Consider the following 22,647-nt stretch of genomic DNA (forward strand, 5'->3'; position numbering starts at 1 on the left):
CTGAATAATGGCCCAGTGTGCATTCAGACATTCAGGTCTATGCTGTCCCAGTGCAAACAGGAAGGAAAGGCTCCAAGGAGCCCCAGCAAAGCACAGCACAGAGGATACACTTCCAGCCTTGGGTGCAGGGGAGGCGGTGTGATGCCATTACTCTGATTTCTGTGTCCACAGTGACAGTATTTGAGGCCCAGCCCGAAAGCACTTGCCTGGTATAGGCTGCAAGCATGTCGTTTGGCTGTGAGGTGGGTGTGAGGAAGACCATGGACAGAACCACCGTCCTTAGACATATCCCACCAAACCCACACACCACCCCTCAACCAGACAGACGACGACAATGACGACGACGACGACGACTACGACGGAACAGATACTGTGGGGTCTACTTACGCCAGCGGCGACGCCCTGCCAAGCAGAAGAAAGCCCAGCAGTGAGTGTGTATCCATCAGGGGATGGAGAGGGGCAGCGCGCACGCAAGGGAGCAGGGTTAGAGTCAGAAACGAGTTATGGGAGTGGGGCGGATAAAGGAGGAAGAGAAAGACAAAAAGAAAACTGTCAGTGAGGAAGGAATCATGGCCATTAACAGCAGAAACGGAGACCTCATGGCACAGAGAGGCAGCTCTTACCACTGGCACCCAGCCCAGCAGGGCCAAGTTAGAAGGAAGGGGAAAGCACATTGCTTCCCAGGCACTCAGGGGGAGGGGTGGGGAGGGAAGGGGAGGGGACGGGAGGAGGATGGGAGAGGTACTCTGAGAAGTCTAGATTAGATCAATGGTGCATCACGTTAAAATAAATCACCGGTGCCCTAGCGGTAAAACCAAACGAGAGCCGTCTTTTCCCGAGGTGCAGAAGATATAAAGTTAGTGAAGAGCAGTTCTGCCATCATTTTCCACTGAACGTCCCTTTGGCGACGTTGGCGATGTTACCACTTTTAGGAGCACAGCAAGGGCACACATGGCAAACAAATGTTAACAGGAAATCCCCGTTAACTTTTTGGCTTAGTCAGGCAGCCTTGTTTTCCTGGGTACATATGAGCTAATGGTTGTGTTTCTAAATGTGCATGGTCATATTGTCTGCTTTGAACGGTGGGATTAAATAAATTAACACTGTACAGAGTTGTGCGAAAGAGCTACAGCTCTGAGCCTGGCAGGTTTGAGGCTCAGGGCAAGGAACCTCTGCCCCCTGGTGGCCCAAAGGAGGCACTGTGTGCCCGAGAGGAGAGGCGCGAAATCCACACAACATTCCATCCTTTGGCCCCTGGAGCCTGCCCCGTATAACCTGCATGTGACATGTATGTCATGGCCACAAGGGCTGGGTTCTGCAAAGACCAAACACTACAGGAGTTATCTGGGACTTTTAAACCACTGAATCCCTCTTACAACATCTGTTTTTCCTAACTTCGGGAAAAAGTACAACCATCATTTTAAGATTTCTTGCCTTGAGTTGCTTGAGATCCCGACTCAGGGATAAGACGTCGCCCAAAGAGATAATCATTCAATTCTCAAAGTCAACAGCAATGATATTCTCAAAGAGAAAACAGTGTGTGTGTGTGTGTGTGTGTGTGTGTGTGTGTGTGTGTCAGAGAGAGAGAGAGAGAAAAGGAGAGAGAGAGAGACCAAGACAGACTGAGAGAGTAGACAGACAGACAGACCGGGAGCAGAAAGAGAGAGAGAAAGAAACAGAGACAGAGAGGAAGGCAGAGATAAAGAGACAGAGAAACACACACACAGGAAAAGACAGATACAGGGAGTAGAGAGACTAAGAGAGACAGAGAAAGAAAGAGAGACTTTCCTATTAATATTTGTACTATTAGTTTTTTCCACAAATGATTTTCAGCCAACTCTTTCCCTATTCAACACTCAAGTTCCTCAACCACTGCTAACAGGCAAATTCCAGGAACCAAGGACATCCTAAATGCCATTGCCCTGAGACCAGGCTTTCCTCGAGCAAACAGGGGGAGGAGACGCCGAGTCCTGGGTGCTTCCCAGGCTCTGCAGCGGGGCTGAGTGCCAACAGCCCTTGGGATGGTTGGTCCAGAGGCCCCTCCCAAGCAGGAAACCTGGTCACGTATTTGCATTGCTCTCATCCTTGGAAGAACGCAGCAACTTCCCCCAAAGAATGGCTTAGTTTGTAAGAAGACTGGTTTATCCAGAATGTGACCCAGGATTCCAGAAGTTTCTTTCTAAACCAACCCCCCCCCCCCCCCCCCCCCCCCCCCCCCGTGGAGCCAGGGAAAATGCAGAGGCTGTGAAAAGCACTTGGAGCCACCACCATATTCTTCAATCCTCCACCCTTCTAAAGCTGACTGTGAGACTGATTCTGAAGAGAGAACACCGTGTTCTGGAAGGTCCCTGGCAAAGGCTGGCTCCCTCCAACGGCCTTGCCCTGAGGGGCCCAAGGCGAGGGAGGAAAACTGGTCCCCGATGCCTAAAGTCTCTGATGGCGCCCAGCAGGCTGGTACCTTGGCCTCCACAAGTAGGAGGCCCAGCCAGTGGTGTAGGCGGTGAACGATGAGTGACTGTGGAGGGAAGGCGCTTACCCACTGAAGTCACTGCCCTGGGCCTGGGCCTGCCCAGCGATGGCGTCCATGATGGCATCCTGGGAGTACATGCTGATGGGTGTGTTGTACTGCGCATGGATGATGGTGGCCTTGCCACCCAGCCCCTTCACCTCAATGGGCTTGTGGGTGGACAGGGCAGAGTCCTTCAAGGCACCGGGGTTGAACCGTTCCTGGTAGTCAGCACTGGGGGACGGCAGCATGGGGAGCAGAGGAAGAAGAGGAAGAGAGGTGGAAGGAGAAAAGGGCAACAGGTGGTGTTACACAGGGGGTCAAGATGAGGGCTGGTGCTGGAGAGACCTCCCAAGGCCTGATCCCAGGTAAGTTGCCCAAGTCCCCTGAACTGTGGACAGCTGGATCTGGTCGGGGAAATCCTCAGCACCCTCCTCCAAAGCCCTTTGCAGAAGGTTTTCCTTGCCCATTTTGGCTTTCCCAGATCCCGGGAGGTCTAGGCTCAGTCTGAGCTGCATCTCAGGGTCAGCAGGGGGCGCCAGGCATTGAAAGCTCTCTCACCACACCAGCATGGAAGCAGAGACAAAAAGGACTGGGGGCAGGGGACAGGAGCTGGGCCACGCGTGAGAGGCAGCGGCAGCTCAAGCAGAGTCCAGAATGCCCCAAAGGCGAAAAGCAGCCCCACTGCGCACCCATGGGGACTGTGAGTCAGGTTCCTCCACGAAGAGGCTCATCCTGCTGGCTACCCTCTCGGTTGCCCGGTTGCCCGGGGCTCTCCTCTCCTCCAGATGCTTCAGTGCAAGTGTTTCTTCCTTGGAGCAGGACTTAGGCTGTTGAGTCCCCCTCTAGTCCAACTAGCTGTGTGGCCACCCGTCTCTGCCAAGCGGGGCTTTCCCCTCTAACAGACGAGTGCCCTCCTGGGGCAAAGAAGGTCAGGCGCAGCCCTTATGCGGGGTCCCTCCAGGACAGCAACGTCTTCAGGTTCACGTGGAACCCAGCACAAGCTCCGCACGCGCTCCACCCACCGCCCCCCTGAGCCGGCCTGCTGGTCTTACACAGCTGCAGCAGGAAATGGGGAACGAAAGGGCGCATCAGACAGAGCCCTGGCACCCCTCCCCAAGGCCTCCACTCCACACCTGCAGCTCCACACGCATGCAGGCTCGCTCAGGGACGCGAATGCACCCCCACTCACACATGCACACACATGTACCCATGCTGACGCAGGCGCACGCCGTCCAGACTAACAGACACACGGTCGCATGCGAGGATAGGCACACAAGCGCACGCACATGCTTTCCTTTGATACTAACTTGGCTGGAGAGTTGACTACCACCTGGGGAGGAGAGAAAGAGCAGAGAAGACAGGGCTATGAGAGTGAGGTCCAGCCGGGGGGTGGGGGGAGGAGGGGCCTGAGCCCCGGGACCATCCTCAGACCAGCCGTTGTGGAGGCGGCGCCAGCCCTGACTGGCACTGGGTGAGGAGAGTGCCAAGGAGAGGGGGCAGAGCTCAGAGTCAAGGTCACAGCCTCTGTCTGGGTCAGAGGTGCTGATGGCAGTGCTTCCCCCTCAGTTGGTTCACAGCCCCCGAAGCTGTGTTTTGTAAGGGTTTTCTAGTCCATCTTCGTGGGTGCTCACGTACTGTGTATGTGACTCCACCACATACAGCCTGGCGGGAGAGCCCAAGAGACAAAGATGGAGAGGGAGACAGGACCAGCTGTGACTGCTCCAGGCAGAGCCAAGGCCGGACGTGCCTCCCGGCCCGACAGTGGCTCTGGACTTGCCCTTGTTTATTGGGGGCCAGCTCTGGGAATTCTGTTCCCTGAGCAGGATTGGCAGTGCGGCGGGGTTACCCACACCCCCCCTCCCCGGGATGTACTCTCCCTCCCAGAGGAGGGGCAGGCAGCCCTGGCCCCTAAAGGCCCTGTGCACAGTCACCGAGGCAGGATGGAGGAATGCTCTGGAGGCTCTGGAGAAGCACAGGTCCAAGGCTTATTGCGGGAAGGGCTCCAGCCCAGGCAGCCTGGACACAAGGTGAACGCCACCCTCATTTTTGTCCAGAGCGAGACTCTTGGAGCCTCATCTCCTCCTGGCAGGCGTTGCCTGCATTAGGTTTCCTTAAATGCAAATCCCTTGCAGGGCAGACCCTGAAGACACCAATGGCCCTGTCATAGAGGGGAAAGAGTGCAGAAGGTGGCCCCCAAATGCTGCCACCATCCCAGATCTGGCCATTCTCAGCTCTGGCTGTGAGAGCCTGGGCCCCAACTTGCCTGACCCCGGTCATTCCTTGGCCCCACTGAGGGGAAGCAGGCCAAAGCCAGGGGGCCTCTGGCCCCAGGCCCTGCACTGTCTCAGAGCTGATAAAATTCCCTCTGTCCTCTAGCCTCAAATAGCGGCCAGCTGAGCTATATTAGGAAAGGTCTTCTGTCCCTTCTCCATTTCTGGCCAGTGCTGACAGCTGCAGGGTCAGCTCTTGCCCTGTCCAGCCCAGTGTCCCCTGCAGAGGGCAGTGTTGGCCTGAGGGGGGGGAGGCGGTTGCTGCCTCTGCCCTTCCCTGTTCCTGCACCTGGCAGCCAGCACCTTCTTTGGCATTGACTCCTGCCCCCTGCTTTGCTTCTGCCTGAAGACTGGGAGAATGAGAAGCCTGCAGCAGACGGCTCAGAGAGGAGCCAGCACCCAGGTGTTGGGGAGAATAAGCCAAAGATGTAAGGCCTGCCCAGGGGCCCTTGTACTTAGTGACTTGGGGGATACTGCCCTTCAGTGCTGGCTCACAGAGGATGAGAAGGGGGTCTGCAGGGATGCTCCGGCCCGGCCCAGCTGCCCTTGCACCCCTATTTGTTCTCTCCACTCCTCCCGAGAGGATTCAAGCTGCCAAGGAATCACATCGCAAGCTGCCCAGGGGGGAGGGGAAGGAGCCTCCTTTTGGAGCCAGGCAGGACAGAGTTCAAATCCTGACCCTGCATCTTCTTAGCACTGTGACTCTACATGGTTCCCGCCCGCCTCCGCCTCAGCGTCCTCAGTCACAAATTGAGATGGTGGTGCCCCCCATACGGGCGAGCTGTGTGGATTATACAGAATCCTGTGTGTAAAGCCCTCAGCACGGGTTTGGTGTGCAACGGATGGATGTGAGGATTAGCATTCGCCAACCCTGTCGCTTTCGAGCACTCAGACATTTAGCAGAGGTGGTGGCCTCAACCCATCGAGGGCTGGCTTGGCTAGCACAGGTCAGGGACTCCACCCTTCCAGCCAGCAGTGCCCGAGGACCACGGTGTCAGCCTCTACTGTGGATGAAACACTGCACTCCTTCTCCCCTTGGAGAAACCATTGACCTACTGCTCAAGTAATAATTTAACATTTGTCAAGTTCTGCACCAACGCAAAAGCACCTCTGGAGCCATGAGAAACAGGGGTGTGGCTGGCCTTTGACTTTCCCGGGCAGGTCGTCAGGTCCCTACCACCAGGAGTCAAGCTGACCTGGTACCAGCCCCGTCTGCCACTCATGAGCTGTGTGTGACCTTCAGCAAATCACTCACCCTGAGCTTATATTTCCCAGAGATAAAATGGGGAAAGCGATGCCCAGCTCTGAAGTTGCTGAGAGGGTGTGTTACATAAAGCACAAGACTGTTACAGGGCCCCAAGTCCAGAGTGAGGGCTCCATAAGGAGAGATCTTACTGTCACTGAAGGTGGGCTTTGTGGAGGTCTCAATCTATCAGAGGCTGACTTCCCTGCCAGGGGGCAGTCCCAGAGAAGACCAGAAAAAGCTACCGGCCTATACAAGGCAGAAGGAGGTCATTTCTACTCTGCCATTTCTTGAGTTTTCTCAAGCTCCTTGCTGGAAAATGCCCAGGGGTTTATGGCTTTGCCAGTTTGGTCTAAGGAAGCCAGGATCCAGGAGCCCGGCCTGTGGGATGTCCAAGGCCAGCTTCACCCAGGATCCCAGGAAGAGCTGATGGGTGTGGGGAAACTGGGAACCCGCAGGGGAGCAGTGAACTCATGGGGCACAGGTACCTTCAAGAGCAGAGGGAGGGCATGGGTGTGGGTCAGATGGACCTGGGTTCTGATTCTGACTCAGGGCATCAGCCACGTGAACCAGATAGCACACAGCAAGTGCGCCGGAACAGAGCTCAGTGCTGCGTGTGTGGGGTCTCTTCCCACCCTCCCAGTAATCCTGAGGCATAGACAGCCTCGTGTCCATGTACAGAGGAGCCCTGACCCCCTAACCACTGAGCCACATTGCCTTGCCTTGGCCTGCTCTGCCTCTAGGGCAGGAGAAGATAATTATACCTATCGCACCGCAAAGTTAGAATGAGCTACAATAAGCCTGAAGGGCTTAGAAGCTAGAGCGTGCTCAGCTTGGGCCTCCCTCCCCTCAGCCCCTCAAGAATGTCCACCCCAACCATAGGTTCTTTTAGCTTCTACACTTGCAGGGCCCACTAGCTAGAGCTCAGTGGGTAGGGAGTAGACTACCATCCTGTGCAGCCCCTTTCTCCTCCGGGTCCTGCTTCCTTGCCTTGTTCTATTGAGGGTCAGTCCTACAAGTCCCTGACACTCACTCCATTGCTGAATCTTCTGCACCCAGCTCAAGTGCTCCCTCCTCCAGGCAGCCTGCCCAGACCACTCCCGGCCCTAAGGAACCTGCCTTCCCTCCTCTGTAATTCTTCCCTGCTCCTGCCTCAGGACTCCCTGGGGGGACCAGCCTGAGGCTTGCCCCAGAGTTCCTAGAGGCAGCAGGCTTCATCTTGTCCTGGGGGACGGGCTGGTGTGAAAGTTTTTTGGGAGTCAGCGTCTCACATTCAGGCCTTGCTCAGCCACTTAGCAGCTGGACAGCTGGACCTCAGCTTAGCCTTCTCTGAGCCTCAGTTTCCCCCTCTGCAGGATCTAACATGTCACCCCAGGCTGTGCAAAGCAATGACACAGCCGGCTCATGGCAAACATACCAGTAGCGTTATTGCTTGTATCGCTGTCAGCTCGAGCTGCCCTCATGAGCTGATTGAGGCCAGCTCCTCACTCCAACCGCCCGGCCAGGCCTCTGTGAGCACTGAGGACCCCGGTGGTGGCCCCAGACCACCAGCAGAGAGCTGCACACCGGTTACCTACCCTCCTGGGAGTCCAGCACCTGAGGCCTTCCCTCGGAGGCTCATCTGATACATCTGAGCCATCTCCCTCAGGGTCTCTGCCGAGTACAGGCCAATGGGGTTGTTATACTGCCTTGGCTGGCTCGGGCCCTGCGGGACTCTCGGGCTGGGTGAGTCCGGAGCTCCCTCCAGGCTGGCCTTGGCCCGCGGGCTGCCCCACGGAGGGCTGGGGTCAGAGGCCTCTGTGTGTGAGGAGAAGACGGAGGTCTGGGAGAAGGAGGAGCTAAAGGTCTGCCTGAGCTCCGGGGTGCCCGGGGTGCCCAGGCTGGCCCTCGCCTCGGGGTTGGGGCTGAGTGCCGCCAGGCTGCCGTTCGAGTCCCGAGCAGGGTCCTGGCACAGGGCAGCGCCATGCAGGGGAGAGAGAAGAGAGCAGTTAGAGGCCACGTGTGTCCCAGTGTGTCCGCATGGACCTGAAACAGAGGTGTTAGTGCGAGCACCCAGCAGCCTGCCACCCCGCAGCCTGCAGCCCGCTGCACCGAGCCCAGAAGGGGACAGGCCAGGCTCCTGAAAGGGAAGCGTTTGATGGAGGGGGGGGGGAGGGAGGCATATGGTCCCTGGCCCTGAGGCTAACATCCACTTGGGCAAAGTGCAAGCCCCTCACAGAAAGCCAGGCCAAGCCAGCCTGCTTACAGGGCTGGAGGAAAAAGGGGGGGCATCTCCGGTGATTGGGGGAACCCCCTCCATCCTATGTCTGCTCCCCACTCCCCTGAGTGGAAGCGCCTGGTGGGCACAGCCCGGCCTCTGCTCCATTGACCCCCTATTGAGATGCCCCCACATGGCCAGTGAGAGGGCCCCCGGGGCCGGCGGTAGACGGGCAGAGTAGAGGTGCAGGAGGGCATCGGGGGGCTGACATTTGGTTCCAACAGTCCACCTCTGCCACTTTGCCCAAGCAGCCTTCTGCTCACTTCCCCAACCTGTCACCCACCCCAAACCCCGGGTCAGCCTCTTCCTGTCCCCTCCCCCAACTGCCTATCATCCGCTCTGCCTCACTGGACAGACAGGGGTCAGTCTGAGGTCATGCAGGGATGGGTGGGGAGTGGGTCCCTGCAGGAGGGGTGAGGCGGGCCTCTCATACTCTGGGCCAAGCCCCTTGGTCCCAAGGGGTTGAGTTGCTTGGAGGGAGCTGGGAAGGGGTAGCAGGCACGGTGGTGAGATGTGCCCACCTTGCACCCACTGCTTGGCTACTCCCAGCACTTCTGAGTGGGCTAATGGGACGTGCAGTCAGGAGACGAAGTGGAAACCAAAAGGCGAGATCCTATGTCAGAGGAGAAGCTCTGAGGAGCAGCAGGCTCCTCCACGCCTGGGGTGGCTGGCTCAAACTGGGGGACCCCGAGCGTTCATGCCCCGGCCACCCTTCTCCCAGCACCCTCAGGAGAAAAAGGGGTCAAGCCTTCCAGATACTTGTCCCCACTTGGCGGGGAGGACGATCCCTCTCCTGAAAACACCACTTCCTAAGCTGGCTTCCCACCAGCCCAGCCACGAGATCCGGGGCCCCGACACTCGGTGTCTTGGTATTTCATGGGGGCTTGGATGCCTCTCCCTGGAGGCCTGCCCCACCTCCCTCAGGGCCAGCCACGGCAGGGGCAGCGGTAGGGCAGGGCGCATCCTACCATCTTGCCCCCCTTGGGCAAGGGTCAGGCGGGCAGATCAGGGGCTCCACCCAGGGGGACCACAGCGGAGAGCAGGGCCTGCCACCGACAGTCAGCACCTACCTTCTGGTGCGGGATCACCGGCAGAGGCGACTGGACTGGGGGCGCTGTTGTGGAGATGGGGATGGGGCGCTTAGACCTGGAGAAACCAGAAAGGGGACCAAGTGAAGACATCTGCTGCTAGGACCAGGGGTCCCTCCCAGGGCAGGGCTGGGGACAGGAGAGCACCAGAGAGCCCGAGGCCCACTGTCCACCCCACAAACTGGGCGACCCCAGGAAGGTACTGGGCCCCGCCAAGTTGGAGAAGTCATGGTCCTTAGGCACTCTGTACCCATGTTAGGTCCTTGGGAGGCCATCTGGGGTGAAGAAGAGGCAGGGAAGACCCTGGCTTTCAGGCCTGACTGGCCAATCACTGATAGCAGTGTGGCCACCGCACCCCCAAGCCTCATCAGTAAAGTGAGCTACAGATGTGGCAGGTGTTTGATGGTGGCTTGGGCCTGTCCTTCTGGTCCAGAGGCTGTCCTTGCTTTCCTGTGCAGTCCTGTAGCACAGGCTGGGCCCACACTACTGCTGTCAGACAGCCCCTCTGTCTCAAGCCCCTGATACCCACACCCCAGGCTCCACCCCTGCTCTGGAGAGCTCCCACCTACTTCTGCAGCGTGAGACTCAGGTTGTAGCTGGCAGACTTGATCTTGTTCTGGGCTTCCAGGTGGGTCATGGTGTCTGTGTTGACGCCGTCAATGGCCACCACGAGGTCGCCCTGGCTAAGCTGGGATTGGGCGGCCTTGCTGCCCGGTGTGATCTGAGAAAATGACAGATGGTGGGGTGAGCATACCAAGGGTGGGCCTGAGGGTGGGTCTGTCCTCGGGGAAGAGTCGCCTGGGATCATGCAGTAGAGGCTCGCCATTTCCTCTCTGATTAACTATGACCAGCACCCGCTGCCCACCAAGCCTGACTCCTCTTCCTGGCCCACAGCCACCTCGTTTCCTGGTGCTCTGTGTCTGAATGCAAACATGACACTAGCTCAGGCTTCGGGAATGTGGGTGGAAGCAATGCGCGCCCCTTCCAGGCCTGCCCCTACCAACCATCCTTGCCATCCTGCACTCTCTCTGATTGTCAACTGACTGGATGCAGAAGACCCAGAAGAAGACAGCTGAGCCACTAACGGAGGGACCTGAGTCCTAGAGTCACTGCTGAGAGGAGAGATGATTAAGAAGTACTGTATCAGAAGTTGCAGAAACAGAAATAAACTTCTGTTATTCTAAGCCATTGAGATTTGGGGGCTGTTTGTTACAACAGGTAGCTTACTGTAACATCTGCACCTTCAAAACCCATGGAGCACTTTGCAGGCTCCAGGAGAGAGGGAATATGTAAGAGCTAAGATTGAGCATCACCCCAGAGACTCTGCCAGGTGAGGAGGCAGGACAAATGTACCCTTGCAAAAGCATCCCAGGGAAGGGCTACTGTGGCAGGTAGCCAGAGACTGGGGAAGCCATCATCTCAGCCTGGGGAAGCAAGGTCATCTGGGACATGGGGCAGGGTTCAGTGCTCTGTGGTTGGCTTCACACTTCCAGAAGTGGGGGTGCGGGTGTGGGGCCCAAGTCCCAAATCCTGCACACTTATGACATCACAGAATGTTAGAGTCTGTGGACCCTACCCCCCACAGTGTGATCGCACAGAATGCTATGGCTGCTGCATGCCAAGAATACCCCATCCAATGTTAGGAAGGCTACACTCCCAGGGACATCACGTGGGATGTCACAATGACTCAGACCGTACTCCCAATGATGTCATGCACAAAGACAAATTCTGCCTGCCCGGCCCTCAGTAACAGCTCGCTGAATTTGGTAGTACTCTCCTCTGCAGTGATGTCACTTGAAATGCAAATTCTGGAGGGTCTAGGGGATATCACTTATCATAACTTGATGGCTGGCCCCTAGTGACATCAGATGCAATGTGATGAAGCTCCACTTCTAAAGCTGTCTCATAGAATGTCACGGAGACTGCCCTTACCCCAACTACCCTCTCCCCATGATACCACATGCAAGCCCTACCCTCTACTGATAACACAAAGAATGACTTTATGACTTGATCCCCCATGACATCATGTGGCGCCCCCCCTCCCCCATGGCATCATGTAGAATGCTACAAAGGCCTCATCCCCAGGGACGTCATAGGAAAGCAGAGCCTCTGGGAGCCACCCCCACCAAGTTGTCCCTTGGCTTTTCTTCTACAACATGCCCACCAGCCAGCTCTCTGTCCTGGCTTCTCTGGGCACACCGCAGTTACTTTCCTGTCTACACCCCAGGGACAAGGCTGGCTTCTAATGCTGGTAGAAGCTACTTTCTGGCCCCGGCCTGGGGGACCATCCTAGAAGGAGTCCAGAGAGGACCTAGGGAAAGTCCCACACCCTGGGTGCCAGGTCTGGGTGGGCCTCTGGCCAGGCCCTGGGCTCCGAGACACCAGACACGGATGGAAGCCTCCTGCCCTCGGGGCCCTTCACAAGGAACTTTCATCCAAACCAGGGCCACCTGCAGTCCCCAGCCTCCAGCCCATTCCCAGGGGGCTGTACAGGGCAGGCCAGGAAGCCCGTGTACTAACCTAGTGGTATCAGGAAGAGCGGGTGAGGCCTCGCTGTGGACCCACCCTTTCAGCCCTAGGCACTGTGCTACTTTCTTAAACACTGGCCACCCTGTGCCCAGGGTAGCCTCCCCTCACCCCCAAATCTGCTGAGACGAGGCAAGGATAGTAGGGAAACAACCCACAGACTGCCAGGAAGCCATGCCAGCTGGTTGGCAAGGTCCAGCCTGCTCTGCTGCCTTCTACTGGGGTCTCTTGGAACCACTTGGGCTTTCCCAAAATACACACCCCCATATCCCGAAATTCATGGCCACAGGGAGCCTCTGCTGATGACAGGAATGTGTGGTTTCCTTTGATTTAAGGGGTTGAACAAAGGGTAAGAAACAACAGAGCCAAAGAAAACACTTGCTAGGCTGAGAGGGGACCCCTGAGGGCAAGCTGAGTAGCCCAGCTGGGCCCGTGTGCAGAAAATCACCTTCCGTGCATGTACACCTTCCGGCTTCATGTTCAGACCAATGTTACCCCTGCACTTCATTGTAGACATCTGAAGCACTCTATAGTGAGCACCCCCGTACCCACTACTGAGGTTCTACCTTAGTATTTGTTCAAGTTGCTGTGTCACATGTCAGTCCCCCTGTCCATCAGTCAGTCCATCTTCGTTTGGAAGCATTGCAGAGAACAGGGCAGGTTCCAGAGTGCCTCCATTCGGGGTGAATTGCACAAAGCCTCTGCTGTCCTAGCGGCCTGCCCACAGGGCTCCCCTCAGCAGAACACCCCACGCTAGGGCTCCCATACCATAGAACACCCCTCACCAGGGCTGCCCCCCACACCAGAGCTCCCCTACAGCAAGACACCCCCCCACCAGGGCTCCCGCAGATGCTTCTCACCATCTACAGAGAAGGGGGCCATTGCTCTGCAGCAAGGAGATCCCAGGTGAGGCCTCTGCAGACCCTGAGACAGAGGGACATGCCTGTGGAGGGGATGCCTGCCAGGGAGGACTGGAGCTGTGTCCAGAAGATCATGGATGACAGTGTGAGCAAGGACACCAGAATGACATCCAAGAGCTGCTGGGGCCAGATCAGCCAGGACAAGCCAGAGGACTATCTGGAATGCCCTCCCTTTGGAGCTGCCCTCGGGACATCTGTCACCCTCAGGCGTGGGGTAACCACACCTCCCTACTGCCCTGCCTGGCTCCCCATTGTCCACAGGTATAGACTGAGGGGATCCTTGTTCCCTGGGAAGTGCTCAGCCTCCCCAGGGCCTGGTCAGTAGCCAAGCTTCCTACGGGGAGCGCCGGGCTGGCTCCTGCCTGCCCTGGCGCCTATCTTCCTGCACCTGTGTCTGCCTGTCAGGGCTCAGCTGGCCTGGCTTGTGGCTGCCCTGAGTCCGGCCCATGACCCCTGGGGCTAAGGGGGTGGAGGTGCTGTAATTCTCTTCTAGATGGCGATCTTCTGGCTCTGCCCAGGGCCCTCGAGAGGAGACAGGGACCCTAAGGAAGTCACCCCCTGCTCTGCCCAAGGCCCATCATGTCCCCATGCCCTTCTCAGGAGCAGCCTGCCCTGCAGAAGGGTGGGCCCACCCCCCCCGGGACCCTTGCCCGGAGCCCAGGGCTGGAGAAGCTTGCAGTCCAGGCGAGGTGTGCCCCGTGTATCTCTGGTCTGTCTCTCTGCCTCTCTCTCCGTGATCCTTGCCCACCAAGGACCCAAAGCCACTACACTCTTGGGGGATTTTTTTTCCTTTGAAGTCTTTCTATCCTCTTTTGAGCATTTGAAAAACTCTTCATAACACCCGTTTCATTCCCATTCTGCTTTTTCAATCTTCCCCAATCATCAGCCACCTCGCAAGTAAGGGCCCAGCTGTGGGCAGAGCTCCTGGACCTCTTCCTGGCTCAAAAGCCCCTTAGGACAGGCTTTAGGTGTTTGGGGGCCAAGATTGCCCCAGGCTCACCTCAACAGGAGAATGCTGGGCTGTGGTTTAGGGCACCCGAGAGAGGACTAGCTGATGCCAGGGAGCAACTGTGGCCTCTGCAACCGTGGGTGCCTTGAGGGGAGGCCGTAAAGCAGAGAGCACAGATGCTGGTCTGAGTCAGACCTGAGGGTACAGGGCAGCCTTTACGCCCTCTGTGTAAAGACAGAAATAATGCCCTTCTTCCAAGATTGCTGTGAGGATTACATTTTTAAAGAGGTTATTCTGTAGGGGCGCCTGGGTGGCTCAGTTGGTTAAACGCCCAACTTCAGCTTAGGTCTTAATCTTACAGCTTGTGAGTTCGAGCCCCGAGTCGGGCTTTGTGCTGACAGCTTGGAGCCTGGAGCTTGCTTTGGATTCTGTGTGTGTCTCTCTCTCCGCCCCTCCCCCACTCATGTTCTGACTCTCTCTGTCTCAAAAATAAATAGACATAAAAATATTTTAAATAGGTTATCCTGTAAGGAGGTGCAGAGCTGAGACAGTTTCAGGGAAGCTCCCAATGGAGGGGGTACAGGGGCTGGCCTCTAGCCCCTGTCCCCCGAGGGTGCCAGAGGGGTGGAGGCTGGGCAGTTGCCTCCCTGGCTCCACAGGGAAACAAGATCTGGGGCTGGCAGAGAGTGGGGTGTGAGGGGCCAGCCCCAAATGACCAGTCCTGAGCCAGCCTGCTGTCCCTAGAGGGGCCTGAGCATCAGCTGGAAGAGAAGGAAGTTCTGTCCATGGTCCCGGGGAAGCAAGACTCCGGCCAGGGCTCGGGTGCATACACGCAGGCTTTTATTTCCCTAGCTCCCTGGCAGCAGAGAGGGTAGCTGGGCTCTGCAGAAGTTCCCAGCCATCATGCTCAGTGCTCAAAACCAGACAGGCGCCTGCCTCCCTTCCCCTCTGATCTGCCAGTGTAGGTGTGGCAGGGGCTGGGGAGTGGGGCACGGGTATGTAGTAGATGCTGTGGACTGTGCAACTTCCAGCATCTCCTCCCGACCCACCCAGGCTGACCACCCCAAGAGATTTCCCGTGGAACCTGAAGTGCATTTAACATTATGTGATCAAATTACCGTCATGCCATGCTCTGCTCCCTTCCCATCTGGCCTCCCCTGGGGCATTGCTCCATCCCTCATCCTCTTGCCGGAACCTTCTGTCTCCCCATGGCCCCACTCTCCAACTGCACCCTTGCTCTTGTCTATGCTCAAAAAGCCTCTCCTTGTACAGATATTTAGGGCAGTGAAAATATTTTCTATGCTACTACATGGTGGATCCATGTCATTATACCCTGGTCCAAACCCATAGAATGGACAACACCAAGAGTGAATCCAGAGGTCAGCTATGGACTCTGGGTGATAATGATGTGCCAGTATAGGTTTATCCTTTGTAGTAAATGTGTCACACTGCCAGGATATTGATAACGGGGGCAGGGGTGCTATGCATGTGTGGGGCTGGGGGTATGTGCGAATACTCTGTACCTTCCCCTAAATTTTGCTGCGAACCTAAAACTGCTCTTAAAAAATTAAGTCTTTGGGTGCCTGGGTGGCTCAGTCGGTTAAGTGTCCGACTTCAGTTCAGGTCACGATCTTCCAGTTTGTGAGTTCGAACCCCATGTCGGACTCTAGGCTGACAGCTCAGAGTCTGGAGCCTGCCTGGATTCCGTGTCTCCCTCACTCTCTGCCCCTGCCCCGCTTGTGCTCTGTCTCTGTCTCTGCCTCTCTCTCTCTCTCTCTCTCTCTCAAAAATAATAAACGACATTTTTAAAAAATTAAGTCTTTTGAGGCATGTGAGTGGCTTAATCGGTTACGTGTCCGACTATTGATTTCGGCTCAGGTCATGATCTCACGGTTCATGAGCCCCGTGTCTGGCTCTAGGGCCTGCTTGGGATTCTCTCTCTCTCCCTCCTTCTTTGCTCCCCACCCTGCCTGCGTGCTCTCTCAAAATAAATAAATAAATATATTTTTTAAATGAAGTCTTTTAGGGGCACTTGGGTGGCTCAGTTGGTTAAGCATCCGCCTTCGGCTCAGGTCATGATCTCGAGGCTTATGGGCTTGAGCTCCATGTCAGGCTTTGCGCTGACAGCTCAGAGCCTGGAGCCCGCTTTGGACTCTGTCTCCCTGTCTCTCTGCCCCTCCCCCACTTGCACTCTGTCTCTCTCTCTCTCTCAAAAATAAATAAGCATTTTAAAAAATTAAGTCTTTTTAAACAAAGGCTCTCCCTGCCTTAGCTGCTCTGACTGGCTCCTGTCATGTCTCTCTCCTTTCCTTCACCTCCAGGCTTCTCCAAGAATGACCAGCAGGTCCTGCCTCTGACTGTCTCCCATCCCTCTCCCACCCAGCCATTTGGCATGGGCCCCCACCACTCCACACATGCAAGTGACCTCCCTGTACCTAAAACGAGGAGTCACTGGTCCCCTCTCTTGCTGACCACACCCTTCCCTGCAGAGCCCTCTGAGTCTCCCTCTTCTTCTCTTTTCCCACACTTCTGTGCTCCCGGTCCTGGGTTCATTCTCAGTGGACTTCAGACAACACTGGGGCATGGTAAAGTCCACTTCGTGCCTCTTGGGATGGGTCCTGGGTAGAGGTGTTTCCCGGCTCCAAAGAGGTGGAGAAAGAGTGTTCTGGAATGTGAGGGCCTCGCATGGTGGGGGGGGGGGCGGTCTTTGCAATCATGGACAGTCCCTGGATGATGGGGCATCGTGCAGAGAGGGATGGAGACCCAGGGAACTGAGCTCCCCAGCGGGGCCTCACCAACATCACTCAGAAAGCCCGGCCTTCCTCACACGTGCTGCTGTCCTACAGCGGCTTTAGCCTGAGGAGCCCTGGGGCTGCCCATGAAGTTGCCCTTGTCCCGGGTCCTGGCCCAAGGCCTTGGAGGGGCTGCTCCTCAGGGCCCAGCCAACCTCATGCCCACTCCCTTCAGGGCCCTCGCGGAGTCAGAGAGAGCTCTGAGCACCTGGGAGGGAAGCAGGGCCTGGGGACCTCCAAGAATTCACTCCCCAGCTGTGGGCCTCGGTCCGGTTATCTTCCCCATTCCTTCATCGGGAAGGCCCCGGCCGGCCTCAGGGCAGCCCTCCAGAGGCTTGCCTGACCTTCAGTGTGGCTATAAACAGCACAGACTGTCAGCACTGCTAGGCGCTGCCCAAGAAACAGCACTAGGGCCTCGAAATTCCAGGAATTGCCGGCACAGTTGCCCCAGAATAGTCTCGGCTTGTCCCCGTCCCCCTCCCAGGGGAACCTCTGTCCTCTACGTCCCCACTGTAGCTAGGAGATCTGACAAATACTGGAACCAAAAAACAGCAAAGAAATGAAAGCTTCTGGGCTGGTGCCCCTGGAGAGCCTGCTAGGCCGAGTGAACAAGGCTGTAAGGGATAGAGGCCTTGGAGCAGGGAGACAGGCACCCATTTCCCCTCCCCCGCCCCAGGTCCAGGCTCAGCCCTGCAGCTCCCCCATCCTCACCACCACCTCAGTGGAACAACAGGTGCACAGAATTTACAACTGTGAGCGGCAGAGCCAGACAAAAGCACACGCTTCTTCAATAACGTCAAGGGCTGCACCACGCGCCAAGGACAAGGCCCCAGACCACGGCCCCAGCCGCTGGACCGGGTGGGCTGGGCCTTTGGAGCTGCTCCTTAGAGGCTGCTCCCACCCCTCCCCCACTTCCTGGAGAATTGGCTGGGGCTGCGGCTGGGGGGTGGGGGGGAGAGGGGAGCTCAAGTTGCAGGCCCAGCCGCACCTGTCCAGGATAAATAAAGGCATTTCCCCTCCACCCTCCCATTCTCCCTCCTGAACCCACTTCTCTGTGGAGCGTCACTCGGAGACCCACAGAAGGGCGGCTGCGGGGCAGGGGGGGCGCCGCAGGGCTGCTAGGCCCCAAGGCTGATTCTGGTGGGCAGAGTGGGGTGGGGACTGCAGGTACCACCCAGCATGAGGGCGGCAGCCTTCTTCCAGTAGAAGCATCCTGTGCCTACATCTGACAGGGGACAGGCCCCATTCAGGACTTTGCTACCAATCCTCAGCCAAAGGGCTGAGGGGCAGGCCAGGGAGTCAGGGGTTTCTAAGGTCACAGGAGCTCCTGAGCAAATGGAGCCTCAGTTTGCCCTGCTCCGAAGTGAGATGGTAAATCCCAGCCCGGCCTGCCCGACCACCTCTCTCAGGACTACAGTCCACGTGCCTGGGGCTGTCAGCCCTGCTGAGAGTGAGCAAGCCCTGCTCACTTGCTGCCCCCACCCCCTGCCCCGCCGCAATGCGCCTCCACTGTCCTGTTGCAAAGGCTTAGGCCGGGACACTTGAGCATCCACTGGCTCTGCATCCCACTGAGGAAGAAAGAAGTTCCTGGTCCAGAAAGGCCTAGAGAGCCCCAGCAGGAAATACCACAGCCCTGGAGGGAGTGTCCCGGGTCCTGCCTGGCCAGCCACACTGAGCCTCGGATGCGCAAGTCTGGGATATCAGTGGCCCACCCGAGAAATTTGTCAAGAGGTCCTAAGCCCTGGGGAGGACCCAGCACCCACCCAGCTTGTTCCATGCCTTGGTGAGTTGAGGCATGCCTCTGAAGGAAGCTGAGAGGCCATTATACCTACCCCCCCATGCCCTGCCTGGGCTGCGGGTTCTATTTTTAAAGGTCCCCCCTAGTCATTGGCTCCATTACCTCCCAATACACCCTTTCCCTCCGGTGAAGACATTCTTCCTGCTGTCTAGCTTAAGGCCTCTATGCTGCAATATAAGCCCTGGGCTGGCCGAGGCCAGGTGGTGCATAGATCCTGGGTGAGGTCATTGACTATCCTGGGTGCCACTGAGACGGGAGACTAATTTCCACCCGTAGGGATGGGGCAGGGAGCACCAGCATGAGGCCTGGAGGACTGTGGGGCTGGGCAAGACTTGGGCTCAGTCCGAGGCGTGGGCTCAGTCCATGACAGTGAGGGTGGACGGCGTCTCCTTGGACAGACAGGAAACCTGTAACCTTGCTGGTAGGGAGCTGTGCAGGGTCCTGGGGCGAGGGGCTGTGTCTACTAGGGCTCAAATGCCCATGTATCCCTACATCATCAGGCAGGTATGCAAGCCTCTGGGTGTCCTTTTAGTACTGCACCCTGCGGTCTCCAGGACAGTGGGTCTGGAAGGGTGGAGACTCAGGTCAGATGAGCCAGTACTCCAGTGGGATGGAGAACTTGGCCATTTCCCCAGACTAGAGCCGGGCCAGTGCCCCCCGCTGGAAGACTGTGGCTTTCATGACTGTTATGAAGCCTTTATGTCACCAGTGAATGGGGCTTCTCCTTCTTGGGGTCCCCCCAAGCGCCCACACCATGTTCCACAAGCAGGAGTGCTCCTCCATGGGGGCACTGGCTCCCTCTCCCCTCTGCCAAGCACCTGCAGGCCTCCCCTGGATGCCCACCTCAGTGCCTCCCAGCTCGCCCCCACCCTCCACTCCCAGACCCACATCAGAGCTCTGCTGTCCTCCCTGTCCCTCAGTGGGCAGGGGTCCAGCCTCCCTGGCCCATCCATCACCCTCCAGTGACAGGCTGGAGCCTCAGCCTGCCCCCTTGTGCCCACACCAGCAGCGCAGGAGCCTAGCCGCAGCCTTACCCCATCAGGCAGGGCTTACCTTTGCCCTCTCACACCTCACAGCCCACCCTGAGCCTCGGGGCCTTTACCGCAGCTTGGCCAGACTTGCTGGAGAGCCCCTTGACAAGTGTTGACTGAACGCTTACTGTGTTCTAGACACCGCTATAGGTGCTGGGGACAGGGCCGTGGCTAAAACATAAACAGCTTTCTCCCAAGCAGATCTAGCTTCTTGCCTCTCTGGACTTGAGTGTTCCCGGCGAGGCATAGAGCCACTCAGACAATCCCCAGTGATCTGTGACACCCCCAGGAGGCTGTTCCCTGACCACAGACACTCCACGACACACGGACCATTTCCCCAGGTGAGCACAAGGAATAAGATGTCAGACAGGCAGGGAGAGAGCAACTGTGGCTGAATGAGTAGGGGCCCGGCCAGGTGAGGGAGGAAATGGGCCCCAGCAGGCCCAGGAAAGGGGAGTGGAGATGAGGCTGTTACCTGGAGCCTGGGATGAAGGGCGTGCTGGAGCCCAGTTACCAGCCTAGCCCAGCTCTGAGCCCCAGCAGCAGGGCAGCTGAAGTCATCAGTCTGTCCATCTATCTATCTGCTGGTCTGTCACCTGCTCTCTCCATGCTAGGAGTGCCCTCTCCCCAGAGCAGCTACCCCATTCCATGGAGGTGCTCTAGGCTTGGGGGTACCCTGAGCCCACTCTCCCCAGGGAAGGGCTTAGGAAGGTGCTATACTCTGTTGACCAGCTTGCCTTCCCAGCAAACTTGGCATTTCCTTCTTGGCTCAAAACACCCACTACTTGCCCATGTTTCAAACTCACGACACGTTGGCAAGTTCAGGTAGACAACAGCTATGGCCAAAGCCAAGGGCCTGTGGCCGGCAGTGTCCAGTTGGAGCCAGTCCCAGCCCCAAGACTGGGGATGGGACATGCTCTGCTCTCCGAGAGCCTCAGGGAGGATGGCAGAGGGATGCATACACCCTCCTCTGAGAGTGCCCCTCCCCTGTGGGAGCCAGGCTGTGTGGGCAGTGCACACTCACCCGGGAGATAGTGAGCGGCATGTTGAAGTCCTTGCCCCCCTGGAGACGGAAGCCCCAGGGCCCGGGCCCGGTCAGGGTCACGCTATAAGACATGCTGGTGCTGACAGCGGCAGCCTCTGTGAACAAGAGAAGAGAAGGGTGAGAGGGCCCTCATGCACCCACCTCCCCAGCCTATACCGGGACCCCTATCCCCGACCCCCAGCCTTGCCTGCTCCGTCCCTTGCTGCCCGGCCAGGCTGTGTGCAGCTCCTGAGAGGCTCCTAAGAATAGCTGGGAATGAATGCCATCGACGCTGATATCTGCCCTCTGCTGCGCCCATAAATGGACTGTAACCCTACACTCTGCCCGCCCGCAGCCTCCCACCGTGACTCACACGGCTAATATTGCCCCTGGGGAGGGGTGTCCAGCACCCAGCACCCCCCAGGGGGCAGGATGGGGGACTGGCCAGGTTAGTGATAATGCTCCCTCCTCCTTGCTCCCTCTGCCCTTTGGAAAGCCCAGATGTGTGCTCTCTCTGCCCAGTTCGATCCACCCCTTTGCCCAGAAGACTACGGCTGAGATACTTTGGGCAGGGGCTTTGCAGTTTGTGTCTTTCTGCCCTGTGCTCCCCGGTGAGGTCTCTGAGGTTGTAGCTTACCCAGTAGGAAGCCTGGGACCAAGCTGAGCCTCCAGCTGGTCTGGACAGAGCTTCTCTTCAGGAGATTGGCAACTGGTCCAGGGTTGTCCAGCAGTGAAAATGATCAAATAATAACAGTATCTCTGGTCATGGCAAAGCTCAGCTCCAGGTCCCTCATGCCATTATCCCCTTAGAGCCTGAGAGGTTCCAACCTCGACCTGAGGCAACCAGGGTTCAGAGAGGTTAAGTGACTTCTCAAAGGTCACACAGGGAGTGGATCCAGGCCAGGCTGGAGCACCTGAATGGTGCTCATTCCTACTGGGCTTGTGCCAGATAATGGGTTCCCAGTGGCTGCAGGCACCTCCCAATTCTCAGGCCAGGCATGGGGGTGAAGGGCACAGGGTCTTGGCACAGGGTCCGAAAGCAGGTCTGAGGCAGGCCCACACCCTCCAGACCCTCTAGGGGCCCAGAGGTTATTCCTGGCTCTCCTGTCTCATTTGTGCTCTGGAAAACTTGACAGCAGCATGGAAAGCTCCAGCTGCCAATGTCGCACGCCAGGCCCCCATGCCCTTTGCACTGGAATGGCAGGGGGCAGGGAGGAGGGGAGGAGATGCCATTTGCTCAGCTGCTGGGATGTGGGGCCAGAAGGCATAAGGAGGGGTAAGTGCGTGCAGTGTATGTCCAGCTTGTAACCCAAAGACAGTGTGTTCCGGGTGGGGACCTGGGGACCTGGGCCCCTTGGGACTCCAGCCAGTGTGTTCTTTGGGCCAAGATACCTCCACAAGCCCTTCCTCAGAAGAGACTTCAGGCCTTGTGTGGTCTGGAGATAGATCAAGGCCCAAACTGGCTCTGGCTGGGGAAACTGAGGCTCGGAGAAGGTGAAGGTGACACCTTCTTCGGCTTTCTGGGAAGGCTCTAGCCTAGGCTATGCCCTGAGGACTCCGTGTGGGCCTGGGTGTGAGGACTTCCCAGCTGCCATCACCCCACCTCCTGCCCTGGCACATACGACACACATGGTAGCATCCCCACATCACAGGGTCATTTGGTAACTTGCCCAAGTTCACAAAAATATCAAGCAGAAGAGGCCAAGGAGGGACCTGTATTCTTTTCCCCATTACGCCACCTCTTCTGCTGTGTATCATACAGCCCAGGCTGCCCAGGCCTGGCCCGGGAAGCCAGGAAGTCCAGGAAGCTCATGGCTAGCACCCCACCCTCCCCATAGCATCCCCTACTCCTCTTCCAGGGCCCCTCCCATCCATCCCCACCTCCAGCTTTGCCCCCTTTCCTGGGTGGGGTCTGTCCTGCTAAGCCGGAAAAGACCCAGCAGCAAGGCTTGACCAGTGTGGGGAAAGAAAGGAGCCCATCCTGTAGGGGGAGGGGAAGCCCCCACCCCCACCCCCAGGGCTAGGCGCTAGGCAGTACCTGCAGCTGCTTGCTCTTTCTCTGGACTCTGGAACCCACACTGCCTGATGCTGCCTCTGGGGAAAGGGAGGGGTAATGGGAAGGATGCTCTTAAAGGGGAAGGCCAGCCTCCCTCCATCTGCCTCCCCTGGGAGAGCCAGCCAGAGAGGAGCTGGTGCCCACAGGCTGGGCGTGAACCGCTTCCCTGATAACAGCAGCTTAC

The 22,647-nt window shown here is 57.6% G+C and overlaps 1 protein-coding gene across 2 annotated transcripts in view; it reads right to left on the reverse strand.

The window, feature by feature from the left end:
* Window positions 1-22,494, reverse strand: part of LDB3 (LIM domain binding 3) — a 62,685-nt gene extending 40,191 nt beyond the window's left edge. Inside the window, exons 1-7 of one of the 2 annotated variants that reach the window (XM_039233711.1) lie at window positions 22,446-22,494; window positions 21,045-21,241; window positions 20,408-20,523; window positions 9,937-10,088; window positions 9,350-9,425; window positions 3,817-3,839; window positions 2,537-2,740 (exon numbers count right to left, since the gene is read on the reverse strand). In XM_039233711.1, coding sequence (XP_039089642.1) covers window positions 2,537-2,740; window positions 3,817-3,839; window positions 9,350-9,425; window positions 9,937-10,088; window positions 20,408-20,500 — 548 coding nt within the window. In that variant the 5' untranslated portion in view covers window positions 20,501-20,523; window positions 21,045-21,241; window positions 22,446-22,494. Of the gene's footprint in view, window positions 1-2,536; window positions 2,741-3,816; window positions 3,840-7,599; window positions 7,968-9,349; window positions 9,426-9,936; window positions 10,089-20,407; window positions 20,524-21,044; window positions 21,242-22,445 lie in introns of both variants that reach the window. The other variant, XM_039233712.1, reaches the window with a different exon arrangement.
* Window positions 22,495-22,647: the final 153 nt, after the last annotated feature.

Source organism: Hyaena hyaena, unplaced genomic scaffold, assembly GCF_003009895.1.
Source record: "Hyaena hyaena isolate Hyena2069 unplaced genomic scaffold, ASM300989v1 scaffold_78, whole genome shotgun sequence".
NCBI lineage: Eukaryota > Metazoa > Chordata > Mammalia > Carnivora > Hyaenidae > Hyaena > Hyaena hyaena.